The sequence below is a fragment of the Numenius arquata genome, chromosome 7 (genome assembly GCF_964106895.1).
Source record: "Numenius arquata chromosome 7, bNumArq3.hap1.1, whole genome shotgun sequence".
In the NCBI taxonomy this organism is placed as follows: domain Eukaryota; kingdom Metazoa; phylum Chordata; class Aves; order Charadriiformes; family Scolopacidae; genus Numenius; species Numenius arquata.
In genome coordinates this window covers 43,910,595-43,929,062 of record NC_133582.1, presented here as the reverse complement: position 1 = coordinate 43,929,062, position 18,468 = coordinate 43,910,595, and the positions used below count along the sequence as shown (strand labels likewise).

The following is an 18,468-nucleotide window of genomic DNA, read 5'->3' as shown; positions in this document are numbered from 1 at the left end:
CAAAGAGCATGTCAGTCTTTAATTAGTATGCAGCATCCTTTTCAGTTTGCATGGGGAGTATTTTAGATTCTTATTGCCAAGTGTGTAGTTAATTCATTACATGCTATTCTGTAAAATTTGCCAAGCTGAAAAGAACCATTTTTTAAAATATTTATATAAAGTACTAAAATGCGTTCTGAGGTAATACACAAAGTAGACAACAGTGGAGTTCCCTTAACTATCTCTTCCTGAAACAAGTATTAAACTTAAGTATCTCAAATACATATTTTTGTCAGCTCAATGTAATATTCAGCTATGAACTTTTTGAAATCATGGGGGATATACTGTAGCTTTCCATAGACAGGCATATATACATCACTGCGTATGTATCAGACTTGGTATTGCTGTGTTACAGAAGCAGTATTATGTTGATGCTCTTTCTTTATTTAACAAGAGACTGAAGTCTCCAATATGGAGGGAATTTTCATAAAAAACCAAATTGATTTATGTACGTGTAAAGCATCTACCATTATATAACTAGCTGTATGCTTAAACAAAAGAGTAACTTTTCCTGTATGTACTCTCAGCGTTGGTTCTCTCTGATGTGCAGTTATAGGAACTACAGGTAACGCGGCATGCAGTGATAGGTAGCTCATATCCAAAAGAGAACACTGTTTAGAGCAGGTCTGTTGGTGAGATAATGTCTTTTTGCTTCTGAGAAGCAGGCTGTCAGGAGGTTTCAACGGCACCGTTAGGCTCTGCATACCAAAGTATGCTTTTTAAGATGTCAGCTCGTATAAAACGATATATCATAGTTCCTTCAATCACTGTTCCTTCAAAGATGTGTGGGGAGGAGTTTAAATTTCAGTGCAAAGTAAGTATTTTGCAGGTTTAGCAGACGTGTGTGCATGCTGACTCCATAGCTTTTTTTTAATAGGAAAGAAACAGGAAAAAGTTGCAGGATTTTAAAAGTTTTCATAACTATTTTGGTAATTCTCATGTAGGAGATGGTACTTTGGTTTCTAAGATTCAGACACTGAGACAAAAGAACTGTGTGTGGTAGGTAACTATTTATATTGCAGTGTTTATATAGTTGTAGCACTTAGAGAGCTTACACACATTATGACTTCTGCATAAAACCTCACAAGTGTCAAGTTCCTGCCCCGGAGGTCTTTTGGGATGTCTGTGCTACATATACAGGTCACCATATGCTTGGCCATGCAGGTTCCTAAAGCTTTGTGCAATTCTGCATGTGAACTGCTTTCGGTTACCTAGGAAGAAAAAAAGAAGAGTTGAAAAAGCTTAGGCAGCAACACAGCTCTAAGTGTTTAAGGGCAGTTTTACCTGCTCTTGGAAGAGCAGGGCTGCCTGAAACAAAACAGGGATTGCTGGATATTTGATGAAGAGAAGCTCTGTGTTGTTGCCCTCTTTGCTTGAATAGTTTGAAATAAATTGAAAAACTATGGAAGTCTGTTTCCCTGAAAGGGTGGGGTTTCTTATCAGCATCTTCTTAAGCTGATGGATTTTTTCAAAAGGTGGGAGTACTCATATATGTATATACGAGTAGCATATTTGCTACATAGATAAGTTTCTTGTGACTCTTGGTACTTCCTGTTTGTGACTTGAGAGATGGTATCAAATTTATCAGTCTGTCTCTTGAAAAAGGCTTGGTCATCTTTGGTGAGATGGAAATGTCTGTTCTTTGGTAACTGGTACGTTTAGTAACTAGTGGTGAAGTAAAATCTTAATGCAAATGAAAGACAGATGGGTTTGGGTTGATGGAAGTACTGTTGAGCAAACCCAGGATTCAGCTGGTCTGCCAAGTTGAGAAACTCTTATGTGAGTAAATCAGGTTCACATGTGGTAAGAAGACATCTTTCTTCTGCAGGTGGGACACACCCAGACTTTCCCTTACTAGTTTTTAACTTGGTGGTGTTGAAATTATCAGACCAAACTATTAATTAGTTCATCCAGTTACTTCTCTGGGAGTGATCAGTCTTGTTTTTTCCATGAGAAATGTATGAAGGTGTAGTGAACACAGTTAGAACTTTGGAGTAACTATTAATGGGAGCAGTTGCTTACTTTCTGTACCAATTAGTATTAAGCTCATCTCATTAATCAGAAAAATTTTCATATCTGCTTCAAAAACAAGATTATTTTTAACGCCGCTGTGGAGGTTCCAGTTTGTTGCATAAACATCTAATACAAGAGCATTTATACGCGTCTTAGTAATTCTGAGTTGTATTTTACTTTCACTGATCAGCAGAAATCCAGAAAAGAGATCCCCTTATTCACTAACACAGGACAAAGACTTATTTTCTGCTTTTTAGTCAAACCCCTGCAGATTCCATAAGAGAGAAAAATGTGTTAAGGTGTTATTTATATATTTTTTTCCCAATATTATTTGTGATTATTCCCATGTCACAGAAAGATCAAAGTCAAGAAGCAAGTTCAGCAGATGGCAGTTTCAATGGGATACGTGTCTTTGATCAAAAGTTAATAAGATTGCAAAATTCAAATATAATTATTTGAAGGTTATTTATATATGAGATTAATAGTAATATAGAGTAAGATATATAATACATATTTTAAATCGATGCTTAATGCTAATTAGTCTTTAGGGTATACTCTCTGCTGAAGAACTCCTTTGCTGATCTGAGGGGTGAATTCCCCATAACATTATGGTAGCAGGATTGGCCAATTTCCAGATTTCACAGGTTACAAATGAGGAAGGCACTGGGAGGAGAATTCTCAACAAAAAGAAAAAAACCAACTCATGGTAACCAAACCTAGCAGCCTCCCATTAATATTGTTCATAATGCCCCTTTAAATACAAGCATTATACTGACACTGCTCGTTTCCCTGAAACTAGCATTGTTAAAATCTTCTTTATTTGTACTTCTGTGTGTGTATGTATGCATTTTCTTTATATTTTTATATATGTATAGAGGCAGTGTACAGGTACAGAGAGAGAGAATGAGAATCTGTGTGTGTGGATGCTGTTGAGTTCCTTTTGTAAATGCACTCTGACACTGACTCATTGTGAACCACAGACGAAATTCCATTCCTTTTCACTGGGCATACTCTCTTCCTTTGATATATTTCTTTACACCATTATTAATTGCTGTTATTTCCTATTAATATGGAAAATTATGCTTTCCTTTTTTTTTTTTTTTTTTTTTTTTAGTATGGGAGTCGTTTGCTTTAGATTATTGAAGAAATCTTTCGCTACGGTTGTAAATTATTACTATTTTAGGAAAGGATGTAACTGACTGCCATGGGTTTTGCAGTTATATTGGTCCTCTAATGGTACATGGAATTTTCACTCTTTGCTTTCTGATTGTTTCCAGTGCCAAAAAGGAAACACGAGCATGTGAGCAATGACATATTATCAAGCTCAAAGTGCAGAAAGTGGATTTCTGCAGCTTGTTAATATTTTGTAATTATTTGTCCTGTCCCAGCTTGCGTGTTTGGTTTGCCCTGGAGGATCTGTGGAAATGTGTGTTCACCTTCCATCTTATACCATCACATAAATTTACAGTGAATTAACTAGGTGACTCACTGGATAATATTAACTCACTTCACTGATGCGAAATCATATGATGTCTTAAACATTTATTTAGAGTCCTTTGACAGCACTTACTGGCATGTTTCTTAAAATTTGGTTTGTTTGACAGATGTAACAATTTATTTTATAAAGGTCTTACTATAAAATTTATAAGACAGCGACTGTTTTCTGACAAATGGTAATGTTGTATGGTGTTTCTATAGCAATAGAACAGAGTTTTAATGTGCTGCAACTAATGTGTTGAAGAGAAATTATTTTAGGTACTTGTGGTTGCATGCTAGATAATATATTTATTGTTGTGATAGGTTAAAATGGAGAAATAGGAATGTGATGGAGCTGGTAACCCAGGGTACCCAGTAAAAGCACTTTGCCATGTATAAGAAACATTTCAAAGCAAAGCCTTGAGGTCTGATAGAATTAAATTAGCGTGGCAATTTAACATGAATCACAATAGTTAATCCCTCGGTGCGTGCTGAAGCTGGCACCATTAGCTCTAATTTCCATTGAAGCAAAAGAAGAAGGTCAGTCTGGAACAGAGGCTGGACTGAAGCAGCGTATATCTGTTCAACCCATTTATTTCGAGACTTCAGTTGGTTGCCAGGCTTTATCCGGCCCCTCTGAGCAGAGGAGCGAAGCCGGGCTGTGCTGGCAGTGCTCTGCTCTTCCTCTCCTTCCCACCGCTCCTGGGAAGCGGAGCAGGAGGATGGAGTGGGAGGAGGAGTGTGGCTCCCTTCCCACCCGGGAGCTGCCAGCCTCCAGGGCCAGTCCTCTTGGCATTTTTTCTGCCAGCAAGTTTGACCTTTACCAGCCAGTGAATTTAGATGCAGAAGGGTGCCATTTCTAAGTTTAAAAGAAACTGGAAGTAAAAATCTAAGGAAGAGGGTGCAATGAAGACAGTAGAAAATAGGACGGGGAATCAGCAAGGAATAAATAGAAAAAGGAGTAAAATGCTTTATTAAAGAAAGTAACAATACTTCACAAAAATGAAAAAGTAGGGGGAAAAACAGGGGGAGTGTTATCCAAGTGTATGAAAACTGATTTATTCTGTGCATGGAAAAGCTGTATAAACACAAAGTTCATGTTGAAATTACGCTTACCCTTTTTAGCAATTATTCAAGTTTTGTTTAGAAGGTAACAGTTTTAATATGAAGATCTAAACCTAAAATTTACAATGTTATTAAAAGCAATGATTACATATTTACGTGTATTTTATGTAGTACAGGTAATCTGGTTATGCCTTTATGTATTATTTTTTACAAAATTTAAGTTAACAGAAAGAAACTGGGATTATAGGGTTGGCAAGGTTTGAGAATAACAACATTAAGTAGTTAGAAATCAGTCCTACAATTTTTCCAATCTAAACCTCATCCTAAAATCCTTTTCTGTAGTTGCCCATTTATATAGTGTAGGGTACTCCAAGGCACTAAAGCAGATCTCAGAAAGAAGAGTACGTGCTAATATTCAGCATATCTACAGATCATTGTTTGTCTTCATGTTACAAAGCTGCTTAAAATTTCAAATCTCTTCAGCCTGAAAACAGTAGCTATTATATAGTTTTAATTTTCCATAGCTTGCGCTTTATTGCAAAATAATTTCATAAAGCTTTGCAAAGAAATTGCCAGTAGTATTAGACGCAGAAAACAACAAAATTTTGTTAGGGTCTCTGACAGCAATGGAGATAGCTCTGAAAAGGGGGCTAGGGAGGAAGAGCGCTGAGGGCGTGACAGTACTGATGATAGAGCAGCTCACTGGTGTAACACAGGAGAAATTTGCTTTTCTAGTGAAAAAGCAGACAGACGGACAGGAGCTTTACCAATCGAGCACTACATCACTTCTGAACAAACATGGTAAGCCACCTGTAGCAGAGATTTTCTTCCCACTAATTTGTTGGAAAAAAGGAAAAGCGTTTTGTTCACTCATAACCTAGGAAACACATAAAGGGAAATTCTGGCTTCAGTGAAGTAAACGAGAACTTGGCCATTGCCTTCAAAGAAACCAGACCTTTACCCTTTGCTAGGTTGTTTAAAATTACTACAGGCATAGCAGTCATTTATAAATACTGTTACACCTATAATTTAGGACTATGTCAGCTGTTACAGCTTTACTCATTTTGAAGAAACGCACAGTTATAAACTACCAAACCAACCTTTTACTCATTTTCAAAATATCTGTGCAAGCTAATTCAAAGTTTATTCTGACTCTCCTACACGCTTATTAGACAGTATTTTTTAGTGCTCTAAGAGTAGTGCTTTGTATCTAGTTGTGCATCTTAAATGAAAATAGCAAGTTGAATAAGCTGTATGTGTCCTTTGTGTGCATCTGTGTAAGTGTTGAGAGATCAAGGGTTTCTCTAGCCCAGGCCCCAAAGTGGCAATAAATAGATACCCAGGACAGAGTGAAGAGCAGAGTTAACATGTATTTCCCATCCTCTGCCTGTGCTTCATTCATGAACTTTCTGAGCCAGATCAAACCATAAATCCATCCTAATTTGAGTAATTGACTTTATCCGAATAGATATGTAACTTTATGTGATCAGATAGAGAACCACTTAAATATATTTTCAAAAGCAAATCAATACCTGTAACTGATCAATACTTATGCTTAGCCCAGTGGTTAACTAAGGGAAAACAAGTTGCCTCTTTCCATGTGCACGTAGTCTTCCCAAGGAGCAGGGTGCTTGGCAGAAGGGGAATTTGCCTTGTCACGGGTGTCTTTGGTGGAACAGAGAGTTCTGTCAGTTGTGCCATTGCCATTCTGAAAGTATCTGCAAAGGGACCCTTGATATGCTTTGAAATTGGTAAGACTGATTTATTCAGAATATTTATAAAGTTACTGTAACTAGCAATTGGTTACCAGCATTTTGTTGATTATTTTTCACTGGGCTGTGAATAGGCAATAGCAAGTAAATGCAGAGCCCCCCCCAGGAAGTAGAAGAAAGCTTGTGTTTGCAGAGGAAGACAAGAATGAAAACCTTACTGGAAATTATCTTACAAGGACAAGTATTTGGGGCAAGAGAACCTCTACAGGGGAGGAAAGCAAGTAAGATGACTTGGAGGATCCCTTCTGTTGCTGGTCTTGGATTCCTTGCTATTAAAACTCTTGAGTAGAATTGAGAATAGTTCTTCTTCAACAAGTAATTTAAACATTGAATAGTTTTTCCTGCTTTACTGCAGTAAAATGTTATTTTTGGAATACTGTGGTAATAGTAACTTCAGAATGAAACTCATTTTCATGCTGATACGGCAGATAAATGGAGAGGCAAATTCCTTCTTAGAAAAAACTCTTTCAAAAGAGTGGTTGCTTTTGCTATGTGTCTGCCCAGCACTTAGTGTGGAAGACTCATTTCTAAATATGTGGTTTATACTTCAAGTATATTTTATTATTTTCTACTGACAGTGTTCATCTGTTTGATTTCTCTAGTATCACCTGATATATTCGTCAGGCTGAAGATTCTTGCCTGAAATTTTGTACTCGCAGGAGTGTGGCTGGTGTGTGGTAGCAGGACAGAGAACAGCCATGCACCCTCCATGTGTATCTGCTTTTGATATCAGATCTCTATCACAGACAGAAATTTCCAAAAATAGTGCCTGAAGTTGAGTTCTTAGTTTCCTATCTACAGTGAAACATCAATTACCTAATTAATTCCCTGCGTAGAGGAGTACACTTTTTTTGTGGTTGTTACTAATTTTTGGAAACTGAGTAGGGCTCTGTATGGATCCACAAATTAACAAATTTGGAAAGAATTGTGGGCCCAGGCTATGATTCACGCCATCTGGGCTTGGGCTGTGGCTAGCAGCCCTGTCCACTGGCAGAGCAGAGGGCGGACAGGGCGCTAGTGCTTTGGGTGCTGGGCTTTGCGTGCCTGGGTTCCCGTGGTGGGCAGATCTGTGGTCAGAAAGTAATGGGATTACAGTGTATTTTTTTTTGTCTTCTTCTGAGGGTTGGGCATAGCTCATTTTGAGAGACCATCTCGGCTTTCCACGTGGTCTATTCCCTGCTGTTGCATGGATTACAGGGAGACGTGCTCGTGGTCTTTGATTTTTCCTCCGTTCTTTTTGTGGCATTAAATAGTTTAAAATAGTCTTTTGCCTTTTGTACAACAGAATTTGTTAAAGGCTGTTGGCAAAAAAAAATGTGTGGGTTTTGGCCTGTGTAGTGCTGGAGTAGACGTTGTGTGGTCTCCTCGGGGCTAAACCTCTACTGTGCGCTCGAGGGAGGCTTGTCTCCATAACCCAGCGGGTCCCTTCCAGCCTTGAAGTTGGAAAAAATGGAAGCGCAGAGCTCACGTAGCTTTGCTCATCTTGAAAGTGTTAGACCGAAACGTATACTCTCTCAGAAGCTGTAGTGAGCTGTGTGTTTCTGGCACGGCCTGAGCCCTTCACCCTTCCAGCAGACGTGTGCGGAGGAAGGGCTGTCCCGCGGCGCGACCACGGACCACCTTCCGCTCCCTCGACCCTTTCTCAGGTGATGGTTTTTGCTGTTTCCCAGCAGTAAAACTGATTCTTTGCCTCCTGAACCATGAGGCAGGGTGAGCGCAAAGCACGTGAGCCTACGCAGTAAATCAGTGTGTACTGAGCAGCCCGGTTCTCAGCCGGGCTGTTGCTGCTGTTACAGGTGGTATAAGGCTGACTCGGCCGTCTCTGCAGTTACACTTTGGTGTCAGGCATGTTCCTATCGATAAATTAGGGATTCGTGTCCAGAGGCCTAGTTAAACTCTCAAAGTGCTGGGTGTTTCTCTTCCAAAGGATAACTGCCTGCTCAGGGGCATCCTGCTTAGCCTATAAGCTTGTTAAACTTCAGAGAGGAGGAATGGTTTGTTTTACCCATTTTCTCTTGATCGCAACCAGCAACTGCAAACTGGTAACTACCATCATCCAAAACTCCTGAGAAAATAAATAGCTCGCCCTGAAATCATTAGGACGTTGTTGACGTGCCGTTAACCCAGGGACAAGCTGCACCCTCGAACTGTAGTGAAATCTGTTTGACCCAGGCGACAAAACGGGAAAGGGATGTGTGACTGGCAGGCACCGGGTCTGGACTGCGCAGTCCTCCCCTCCCTTCCGAGCTGCCATCAAGGTCACCTCACTTTGGATATTTTTGCGCCGTTGCTTTCATAATAACCAGTCAATAGTTTCTGACTCCAGAATCTATTGACTGGCTGGTTATCGGCGGAGAGGTAATTGCACGAGCTAAAGGGGAGAGAGCACGTGCTGCGGCCGGTCGGGCATCCTGTGAGCGCGGTCAGAGCACACGCTCCTCGTTAGGCGTTCAGACCTATCCGTTGTATATGTATCTTTCACTTTGCGACTTTCTAATTAGTTACGGTGAAAGAAGTAAATTTTTAGAAGCATGAACTGAAATAAGATAAAAAATAAATGTTCCGAGGGTCAGAATATGCAACCTATGCTTTTGAAGCAAATACTATGATGCTATCTGATGTGGCTTCTGCTATTATTTCCACGTTTTTGTACTGTCTACTGAGCTAAAATAAGGTTCAGCAAAGGGTGACTAATACAGTAAGAATATTGTAATGAGTATTAATTAATACTTTGCAATTTAAATCGGAGACAATATGAAGTATATCAGAAAAAAAATCTACTACAAATGGGGTTGCTTTGTCTGCTGTGACTCCCAGCGCTATTAATCAGGCACGATACTCCAAGGCACGTATTATGTGATTCTGCAAGTTTTCCTGACTCTGCACTTACTAATTTTGCAAACTTACTGTTTCATTAACACTAAATTTTTGTACGTGGTATTCTGTCATGAATTAGGCATACAAGAAAAGAAAGAAGAGGCTTATTTTTTTTTTTGCTGTTTGCTTTTACCTGCTATTTGTTGTAGCAGGTTCCCACTCGAGATTTGTAGAGTCCAGGCAAACTTCTCTGGCACAATTCCTGCAGGAACAACAATAGAAATCTCTCAATCTGGAAGGGACTTCAGATGGTCTCTCTCTAGTCCAACCCCCTGCTCAAAGAGGGGTCAACACCAAAATTCAGACTGGATTGCGTGGGGATTTTTCCAGTTGGGTCTTGAAAACCCCCAAGGACAGAGAATGCAAAACCTCCCTGGATCCCTGCTGCAGTCCTTAGTTATCCGTGTAGGGAATTTTTCTGGGGAGGGGGAGGATGACACTCTTATTTCTTTATGACCACTTCGTTTCTCGTTCTCTGGCTGTGGACCTCAGTAAAGAGCTTGGCTCCATCTTCTTGCTAACTCCTTGTAGATATTGTCTGAGCCTTTCTCAGAGGGCATGTGCATCAGCTCCCTGCCCATCTTGTGTCCCATAGCTAGACTTGGTGAAGGTGATCAGTATCCTTCTTATACTGGAGGCCTCAAAACTAGGCACAATATTCCAGATGCAGCCTAGAGTAAGGAGAATAATAGGTGCAGTGCTTGGTAACTTTTGAGCCCTCAAAAAGTTAAATTATTATAATTGCTTAGAGTTCTTCTCATGAGAGCTACACAATTCAGCATTTGTTTCTTTATCTTCAGTTTAAAATTCTTCTCAGCTCCTCATCAAAAATCTGCATTTTGGCTGTTTGATGCTCATATATGGCTTTTCTTTATAGAGAGTTGTTTTCAGTGGTTTGCAGCATCATAGGGCCATTGGTCTTGACTCCGGTAAATAAGGAAGTTGTGAAATTGTTCCTACAAGTCTTTTATCATATTGCTCAAGAAGGGGGGGGGAACTGTATTCTGGAAATCAATAACTTTCAAGAAGACTTAAGGGTTGTACTGGATGAGTTACTGAAAACAAGCATTTGGTGTTATATTGTGGCTGTGTGGTATAACACAGAAGTTCTGGGATTTATAAACAGGAGTATTGCCCTTATGGAATCTGTTTATTGCTACTGTAAACAAGCGTGTTATCATCTCTAGCTATGGCAACTAAGAGGTTGCTGAAAAACTGGTCAGAGTCAGAAATGAGGTTTAAAAAAAAGTTACCACAAACCTGAAGTCCTTAAGCTCCGTTCCCTGCAGAGAGTGTTCAACACCACCCGCGAAAACCTTGAGGGCAGGTTTGTGGTTCTGGATACGAAGTTACTACAACTTTCCACCATTATAATCAACGTGAGAAAATTTCCATTAAATAAGTTTTTACACTTTTACACAGAATAAAATATTAGATGTGGAAGAGGCTTTACTGAGTTTTGAAGTGGGTGTTAATTTGCCTCTTCTGTAACTGGCTGGTACTTACAGATGAAGCTGATACAGTTCTTGCAGTTGTCAGCAAACAGCTCACGGCACAAGAAAGTACCTTTGTTGTGACTGTACACCATTAGGAAAGAATAATTTTTATATATATCCATCATTTTTTTCAAATTATAATTAATTTGAGAAAATGGGAAAGATACCATGTAACACTATGCTTTCTTTACGCAGTAAACTGCTAATGAGTCACTCTGCGTAGTGAATACAGGAAAAAGAGAAGGTAAAGTCGCTGATAAGAAGCATCTGTCCCCATGTCTTCTTACATTTAACTATATGGCTATTTACATGTTTGTTTTTCATATATGCAAATATACGTGTATGTTGAGTATGCACATGGAAAAGGACCAAAACAGCGAGTCAATAACTCCTAGTTTCATTGAGTTTCACTTTTAAATGCTTTTTACTTCTTAAAATTGTTTTCCTCCGGTTGCAGTTGAATTGTCAGTTGGCGTTAACGCACACAGTGATAAAATGAAGAGTAGTTAGAGGCTGGCTTACCAGGACTGAGCATAACTGGAAGATAAGAGCGTTCCAAGCATTTGACACAGAGCTCAGCAAGTGCAAGAAATCAACGTTGAGCAGGCAACCAGGCGCAAGGAAAGCAAAGACTGTTTGCCACCTGATAAAACGCCCCGTAGAAACCACACAGGAAAGTCGGGAGTGTTTGATTAGACGATGAGCGTGTGTGGAATGAGTACTGGTAACGGCAGGAGCGTCGGCTTCTCTCTGTCATCCTCTCCTGCAGAAAAAGAAGGTTCACAGATGGATTTGCAAGATAGGGCTTGCGAAAGGCTTCTCGGCCGCAGGGGCAGAGCCAAGCTTGTCGCCGGGGTGTGCCACGTCCCTGCTGAAAGCAGCCCCGCTGCACCCAGCGAGACGGGAAAGCATCCCCTCCTCTGCGGGCTCCCTGCACGGGCTTTGGAAGTGAAGGTGGACCACGGTTCTCCTCCTGCCACGCAGAAGCGACCTGGGTCTCCAGTTGGGCTGTGGGCTGAAGCGGCGCAGCAGTGGTAGATCCCTCAGCAGCTCGCCTGGGTTGGCTTTAGTCGAGGTGTGTGGCGTTGCTGTGTGTTTGCGTTAGTTCCTGTTTGGAGCTGTTTCTGTTACTTGCAGGTATTAAGTAGTATTGTTCGTAGCGCTGAGTCACGAGATCAGACTTCTCTGACTGGAGAGTTGCCAGTCGTCGATAGCTACAGTCAATACTTTCTGTATGAAATTCTGTGTTTCTGGTTGTGAAGACACAAAGGAAGTAGCCTGGTTTCCAGACTTGGTCTGAAACTGTATTTGTGGTGTGTAAGTGTCTGTTAAAGTTTCATTAAAGTGCTTTCAGAAAATGTTATGTGGAAATGTAGTGAAATCTAATTAATTGGTAAAGCCTATTTGTAAACCACATTGAAGAATTTTTGCTATTTCTACTGAAAGTGCTGTCAATAATTATATTATGTGTGCTTTACAAAGAAATTCAAACTTAATAAATAGCAAATCTGTCGAATTGCAGCAGATAAATATTTAGAGCAATTCCTAACAGTAGGATTTCAGGATAAACTCCACTACAGTAAACTAATGTTAGTTTAACCGTATCCTTCCCTCATGTATTACGTGCGTAGGCTGCGGTGGCTCTGCGTGCCGCGTGAGACGGGCTGCTCGGTTGGTAGGACCAGACGTTGGGAGAGAGACGTGACCCGAAGCGCTGGGCAGAGCCGGGCACGGCTTTCAGGGAGCAGGACTGCAGTTGCGCGGAGGTGCACCAGCCACCTCTTTTGCAAAACAGAAGCATAAACCTTTCACTGGTAATTCTCGGCTGATAATAAATGAAGAATGGTTTATTGAGCCGGCTGGTTTCTGAGCTGTGCCTCTGCTTAGCTTACAGAGGCTTTCAATACCCCTCAACCGAGCATTCTTTTTCCTTGTCATTATGGATCTAGTAGGTTTGAAATGTAGATGGAGCAGTTTTTAATACCTCTTTTCCTATATTTTTAAAATACTACTAAAAACTTACATAGAAATGTCTTTTTGATGGAAGCATAGTTAACTGAGTCCCGCAGGGTTGTCAATGAGCCTGTTGGGACCATCAGGGAAAGGTGATCTTAAAAAAGTACCTTCTCGGTTCCCTTTCTCACTATCAGAAATAAAATACACTCCCTTTCCCATGTGTTGTCCTAGAGACATATTTTCCCAGTAAAAAGAAACATTTCCTTTGACAGTAAAAGAAAAGATAATTTAAAATTTCTTCAGCCTGAACTTGGCAAAGAATTTCACCGTCTAATGGTGCCACCACATGTTGCTGGCCGAAGTGATAGCTCTCAGGGGAGCCTGGTGTTGCCAGGAACTACAAAATATGTTTTGGTATTAGAAATTATAAGGAAGAAATGAAATATGCAGCTCTAGGGGCTCTCACATTGCTTATAATTCATTTCCTGAAATATGTGAGTGACTGCGTTTGGACTGGTTTTGCCCAGGCCGTGTGTGCCATGGCAGCATGGGAAGCTATTTTAAGAGGTTTTTCTACTCACTGGCCCACTGAAGAAGCTGGGAAATTTGTTTGTTTGTCATATATTTTAAATATACTAGCATAAGATTACCTCAGTTAAAATTAGGGGGACCTCCAAACCTAAATGACAGTAGTCCCGCTTGTACAGAATTTTTGGACCGATTGCCATCATTAATAGTCACGTGCTTGGTTTTTTCCGAACTTGGAAAACCCTGCAGAAATCAGAGAATAAAAATACCTTTCTAGTTTTCTACATTCCTCAGCAATCCCCGTGTAATTACAACAATGCTCAGAATTTAAGAAAGTCATTCTAAAGTAAGAGAATTAGGTTCAAGTTTGATGAATCATGAACTGAATTAAGTTGCTGTCTTCTGTATCTTTTTAAGAATAGAGGTAGAAGTCACTTTAGTTAAGCTGCTGTTGTTTTATACAGACATTTATTTAAATAAGTTAATCAGGATGTGGAAGAGGAATTTGTATTCCAGCTTTTAAATATGGCTTTTTTTCTGCACTGTTGCTATGGAGAAGCATGTAAATATTTGTATCCTGAACTAAGTTTACTTGCTTTATAGATGGCATGGAAATACAGATTAAAATGGTAGAGAAGAGTTATTGTAGGTGGGTTTTTATCATGCAGAGTGATGTTTTGGAATGGGTTCAGGCACAGGCTAGCAGCAAAGGAAAGTGAAAAAGTGCTGTGTTAAAGCAATCTGACATCTTTATGTTACGGGATAGAAATGGAATGAAAGTGTCCATTGTATTTGAAGTTTCCTCTTTTCCGATTTTTTTTTGATCGCATTATTAGGTATTTGTTTTTCTAGTAGCTCGTATGTACTGGGCCATTTGTGTAAAATGAGGTACAAGCACAATAGAAAGAACTTTAGCTCAGATGCACATGTCCATCCACTGCTGGGTGGATGATATGGAAACTGCACAGTTGCTTAGGACTTGGAAACTGCATAAATTATTTCTTGGTATGATCACTCACATTTTTTCATGTCCGGCCTTGTTCTTTCCTTCTCTCCCAGATTGCCTGGAAGGTGGCAGTCATGCTGGACACCGGGCTATGGCCTTCTCAGTTCCAGCAGAGCTGTGCCTCTCTTTGTCCTTTGGGCTGGTCTCCATCTCATCTCCTTCCTTTGACTGTTGTCCTGCAGTCGTCTTCTTTGGGGACTTAAGTCACTTTAATTATTTCTTAGTATATCAAGGTGGTTTCCAGCCTTTCAGACGTGTCGAGACCCTTAGCTGATAACCCCAGGTGATGCGTGAGAGACGCCTTTGGTGCAGTTTAAATTCTGCTCTTATTGCCTCTGTGAATTCTGTATTATGAAACATCCTCTTTAACAAGAAGCTTCAAAGAGTGGCTCTGGTTTCTCTTACTCAGCAGATATCTTCGACACCTGGAATTGTTATTCTGGTTTTACATTGAGATTTCTTTGGTGACGTCCTAAGATAATGAAAACAAAAAAATGGTTAACAACAGGATTGGAAATAACACGTCACCACAGTGGTCTGCTACCTCTTTCTTATATCACAGGATGTTTGTGTTCAATTCAACAGCAGCAAAAAATGGGCAATACAAAAATACTGAATACCAGTTACAGCTTAACATTCGTGCAGTGGGAAACTGGGGGCAGCTTGTGTCAGAAGCTCATTGACCTTTTAAGATCCCTTTAAAACTTAAATATTTAAGGCTAAATTACTTTTATGATTTTTCTAAAAATAAAAAACCTCTACAGTATTGAAGACTTCACAGTTAACTCAAATTTTACATCTATAAAGAATGTACCTGTCCTGGTTTCAGTTGGGATAGAGTTAATTTTTTTCCTAGTAGCTGCTGTGTTTTGGCTTTAGTATGAGAATAATGCTGATGGCACCTACTGCTTTAGTTGTTGCTAAGTAATGCTTATATTAAGTCAAGGACTTTTTCAGCTTCCCGTAGAAGCTGAGAGGGAGCACAGACAGGCCCAGCTGGCCAAAGGAATATTCCATACCATAGATGTCATGCTCAGGATGTAAATGGGGCTTGGCTGGGGGCAGGGACCCACAATCACTGCTTGGGACGGGCTGGGCAACCCATCATGGGGTGGTGAGAGCGACTTGTGTTGCATCACTTTATTTTGTATGTTCTTTTACCGTTATTATAATTATTATTGTCATTATTATTATTTTCTCTTCTCGTACTGTTCTATTAAACTGTCTCTATCTCAACCCATGAGGGGTTTTTTTTCTTTTTCTCCCTCTTCTGCCCGTCCCTGTGGGGCTGGGAGTGAGTGAAGGGCTGCGTGGTACTGGTTGCCGGCGGGGGTTCAGACACAACAGCACCTTAAAAATGTGCCTGCCTACAACAGGAGTTTCCCCCGGCTTTTCATCCTGCCCTTCTTCCAGCAGCTCCCCCTGGCCATAAGCCTGAGGGGGCAGGGGTTTTCCTGTGGCTGTTGGGCCCAGTAATTGCAGCGTAAGGCATTATTCATCACAAAAAGAATTAATTAACACACAGGTTGCATCATCATTTGCTGAGTCCTTCGGTGGGAAAAGCAATACTTCCGTTAAAACTGTCGTTTGTAAAAGGAAACTTAATTTTTTCGTGCAGTCTGATTATTCAGTTGGATTCGGAAGCGTCCTGCTTTCAGAGGATGCTGGTTTGTGTCATTTGTCACGCTACTGCTGTGCTCAGTGTACCTCTTCTCCTTATCCCCTCTCTCACAGCAAATGAAGCTCGCGGCGGAGTCGCTGGAGGGGTGAGCAGGGAGGCAGGAGGGCGGCTGCAGTGGCCACGCATTTCTTTACGGCGATGCCCAGCGCTCAGAGCGCGCACTCTACCAGCTATTCAGTAGGTGGCACCTGCTTGTATGATGCTCGGTAAATATTCTCTGCCTGACACTACAAAAAAAAAAAAAAAAAAAGGTATTTTTCTCCTGCTTTCTTTGTTTCTTATACGCGAGTGGTGAAGGTAACACCACATAAAGCACTCCAGCATATGCTGGGTCTGGCTGAAATCTGGCAGGCTCACCCAGCTCCAAGTGATTGAAAGCAGATCCTGTGAGCAAGCATCCAGAAGCCGACTAGAGTTTTCAACTGCAACTTTGTAAAAGGAAAAAAAAAAAAAGAAGATAGAGTATTATTTAATTCACAGTGTATCGTCCCTTTGGGGTTATTGCCCCTTATGTTTCTTTATTACAAATCATGTATTTTTTCCAAGACTGCTTATTAGCCACTGTTTGCACATAGCGAATTAGTTTAAATATTTTATACATTGCATAATGAAATACGTGATTGTTCCCTATATGATCTGAGAAATATTTGAACATAATTATTATAAAGTATGCATTATATACTCCTGTGTGCTAGTTATCTAAATAAGCCCCAGCTAAAATCTTTTGAAAAGCTGGGTAAAAAGCACTCAGTAGGAAACAGATTGCTGATCGGTAATTTATGATGTGTATTTATTTTTTAATTTACATTTTGGTATCACTTCCCTGGCCCTTCAACTGCAGTATTGTATGAATGGGTCTTTTGATTAAATGAATGGATACTAACAAATCAATTAAACTTGATGTACTAGTACTCGTGTATGTAGTGAATATCTGATTTTCTTTCTTGCATTTCATAAATACCTTCATAAAAGGTAATTTCCCGAATGTTTTGTTGTTTTCTGACAGTAATAGGACCAAAAATCTAGTGTTTGCTCCCATGACCTCGAGAGAGTTTATTTTCTCCCTCTGTGACCTTCATCTTTGGTAGATGTAACTTACCTATATGTGAGACTTGCTGGAATTCTGCTGTTATAATAATTAAGGTATTTGCCCACTTTGCACATTGCAGATTTCTGCCACAGGGCCCCCACAGCAGAGTAAGATAACTAAGCCAAAATAATATATTCTGTCCGGAATTTAAAATTAGCATTTCTCAAACTCTACAAGCGTGACCCAGTAAGAAACGACTCGGATCCCTTGGGAAGAGGAGCAAAGCCGTGCTACAGCTGCTGTCTCTCTTCTTGCTTCTCCCACGGTGCATCCCCCACGCCGCCGCTATTTCAGGGGTATCTCAGGGGCTGCTGCTGTTCCACAGCCTTCAGGAGAAGCCACAGCATCCAGCAGGGATCTCTTAGGGAACTGTAGCACTTTAGAGATCCCAAAACCAAAGCTTTTTTGAGGAGGGGACCAGCACATTCTCTGTGAAAGCTCCCCAGCTTTGCAGTTTATTGGCCACTTTGATCTGAAGTAGCTCCTGTTTGTTCAAGTTTTCCTGGCGCTGCCTAGTCGGTGGTTTTGAGTGAACGGTTCAGGAGAAGAAAAATCTGTGGGACGGGCTCCTGGTGGGATATGTTCTTGTGAGCTTGTCATAGCAGTTTTAAAGGGATTCTGCGGGTCTGCTAATTTATGCTGGTTTATGAGCGTAAAGCTGGTGTGTTTTGCTGATGGCAACTGTATCAGGTGTCTGGAATAATTTTCTGAAGATGAGTTAGAAAAGGAATCGAGTCGTGTCTCAACAGCAATCGTGTGAAAAAGAAATAAGTAGACTGCTGCAAAACTGACTTTGTGGTTGTCCTTGTGGTGCTTCCATTCTCCTCTTTTCTGTAACAGGAAAATCTATAGTAAGGTTTAAGTACCCGGTGACGTCAGTCACATTAGTGTTGCTCTTGCCTTGGGCAGATCCCTTCACTTCTGCTTAGTTTCCGTATCTGTAAATGTGGATAATACTGTTCTTTAGGTGGATTCTCCACCTCAAGCTAGTAGTTGTGGAGGAATTATGACTTTCCATAGTGTGAGTGAGTGAGAAGTATGGGAATCCTTTGTTTTATAGGAATTAGACTTTGTTCTAGATACTGGGAGAACTCTTGTTTTAGCATCACAGCTGCTACGCAATCATGACTGTGTTTTCTGTCCTAAACAGCATACACCTTAGCTTGCTGAGAAGTGTCACCTGTATATTGCCAAGTAATACTTTGTCACTGAACTGAAATCCAGCTCCTATCCCTCTGTATGCTGCTCTTGTGTCCTTTTCCTGGGGGTTTGCTGTGTTTCATACTGTTTGCTACTGGGATTTTGTTGGTTTGTTTGTTTGTTTTACATTCATGATGTCATCTGTTTTCATTTCTCACTTGAGAGAAAAAAATGTTTCTGTCTCTGCTTCTGAATGTCTGGGTGGTGTTTTCTTTCTCTCTGCTGTAGGTGCATCTGTAAAAATTGTGGGAGGTTAGGGATGAAACTTA

At 40.5% G+C, this 18,468-nt stretch overlaps 1 protein-coding gene across 1 annotated transcript in view; it reads left to right on the top strand.

Annotated features, from left to right (window-relative positions):
• Positions 1-16,819, top strand: part of ANO10 (anoctamin 10) — a 122,542-nt gene extending 105,723 nt beyond the window's left edge. The window contains exon 12 of the mRNA XM_074150516.1: positions 15,963-16,819. Within this exon, the coding sequence (XP_074006617.1) occupies positions 15,963-15,998 (36 nt within the window). The 3' untranslated portion in view covers positions 15,999-16,819. The remainder of the gene's footprint in view (positions 1-15,962) is intronic.
• The last annotated feature ends 1,649 nt before the right edge of the window (positions 16,820-18,468 follow it).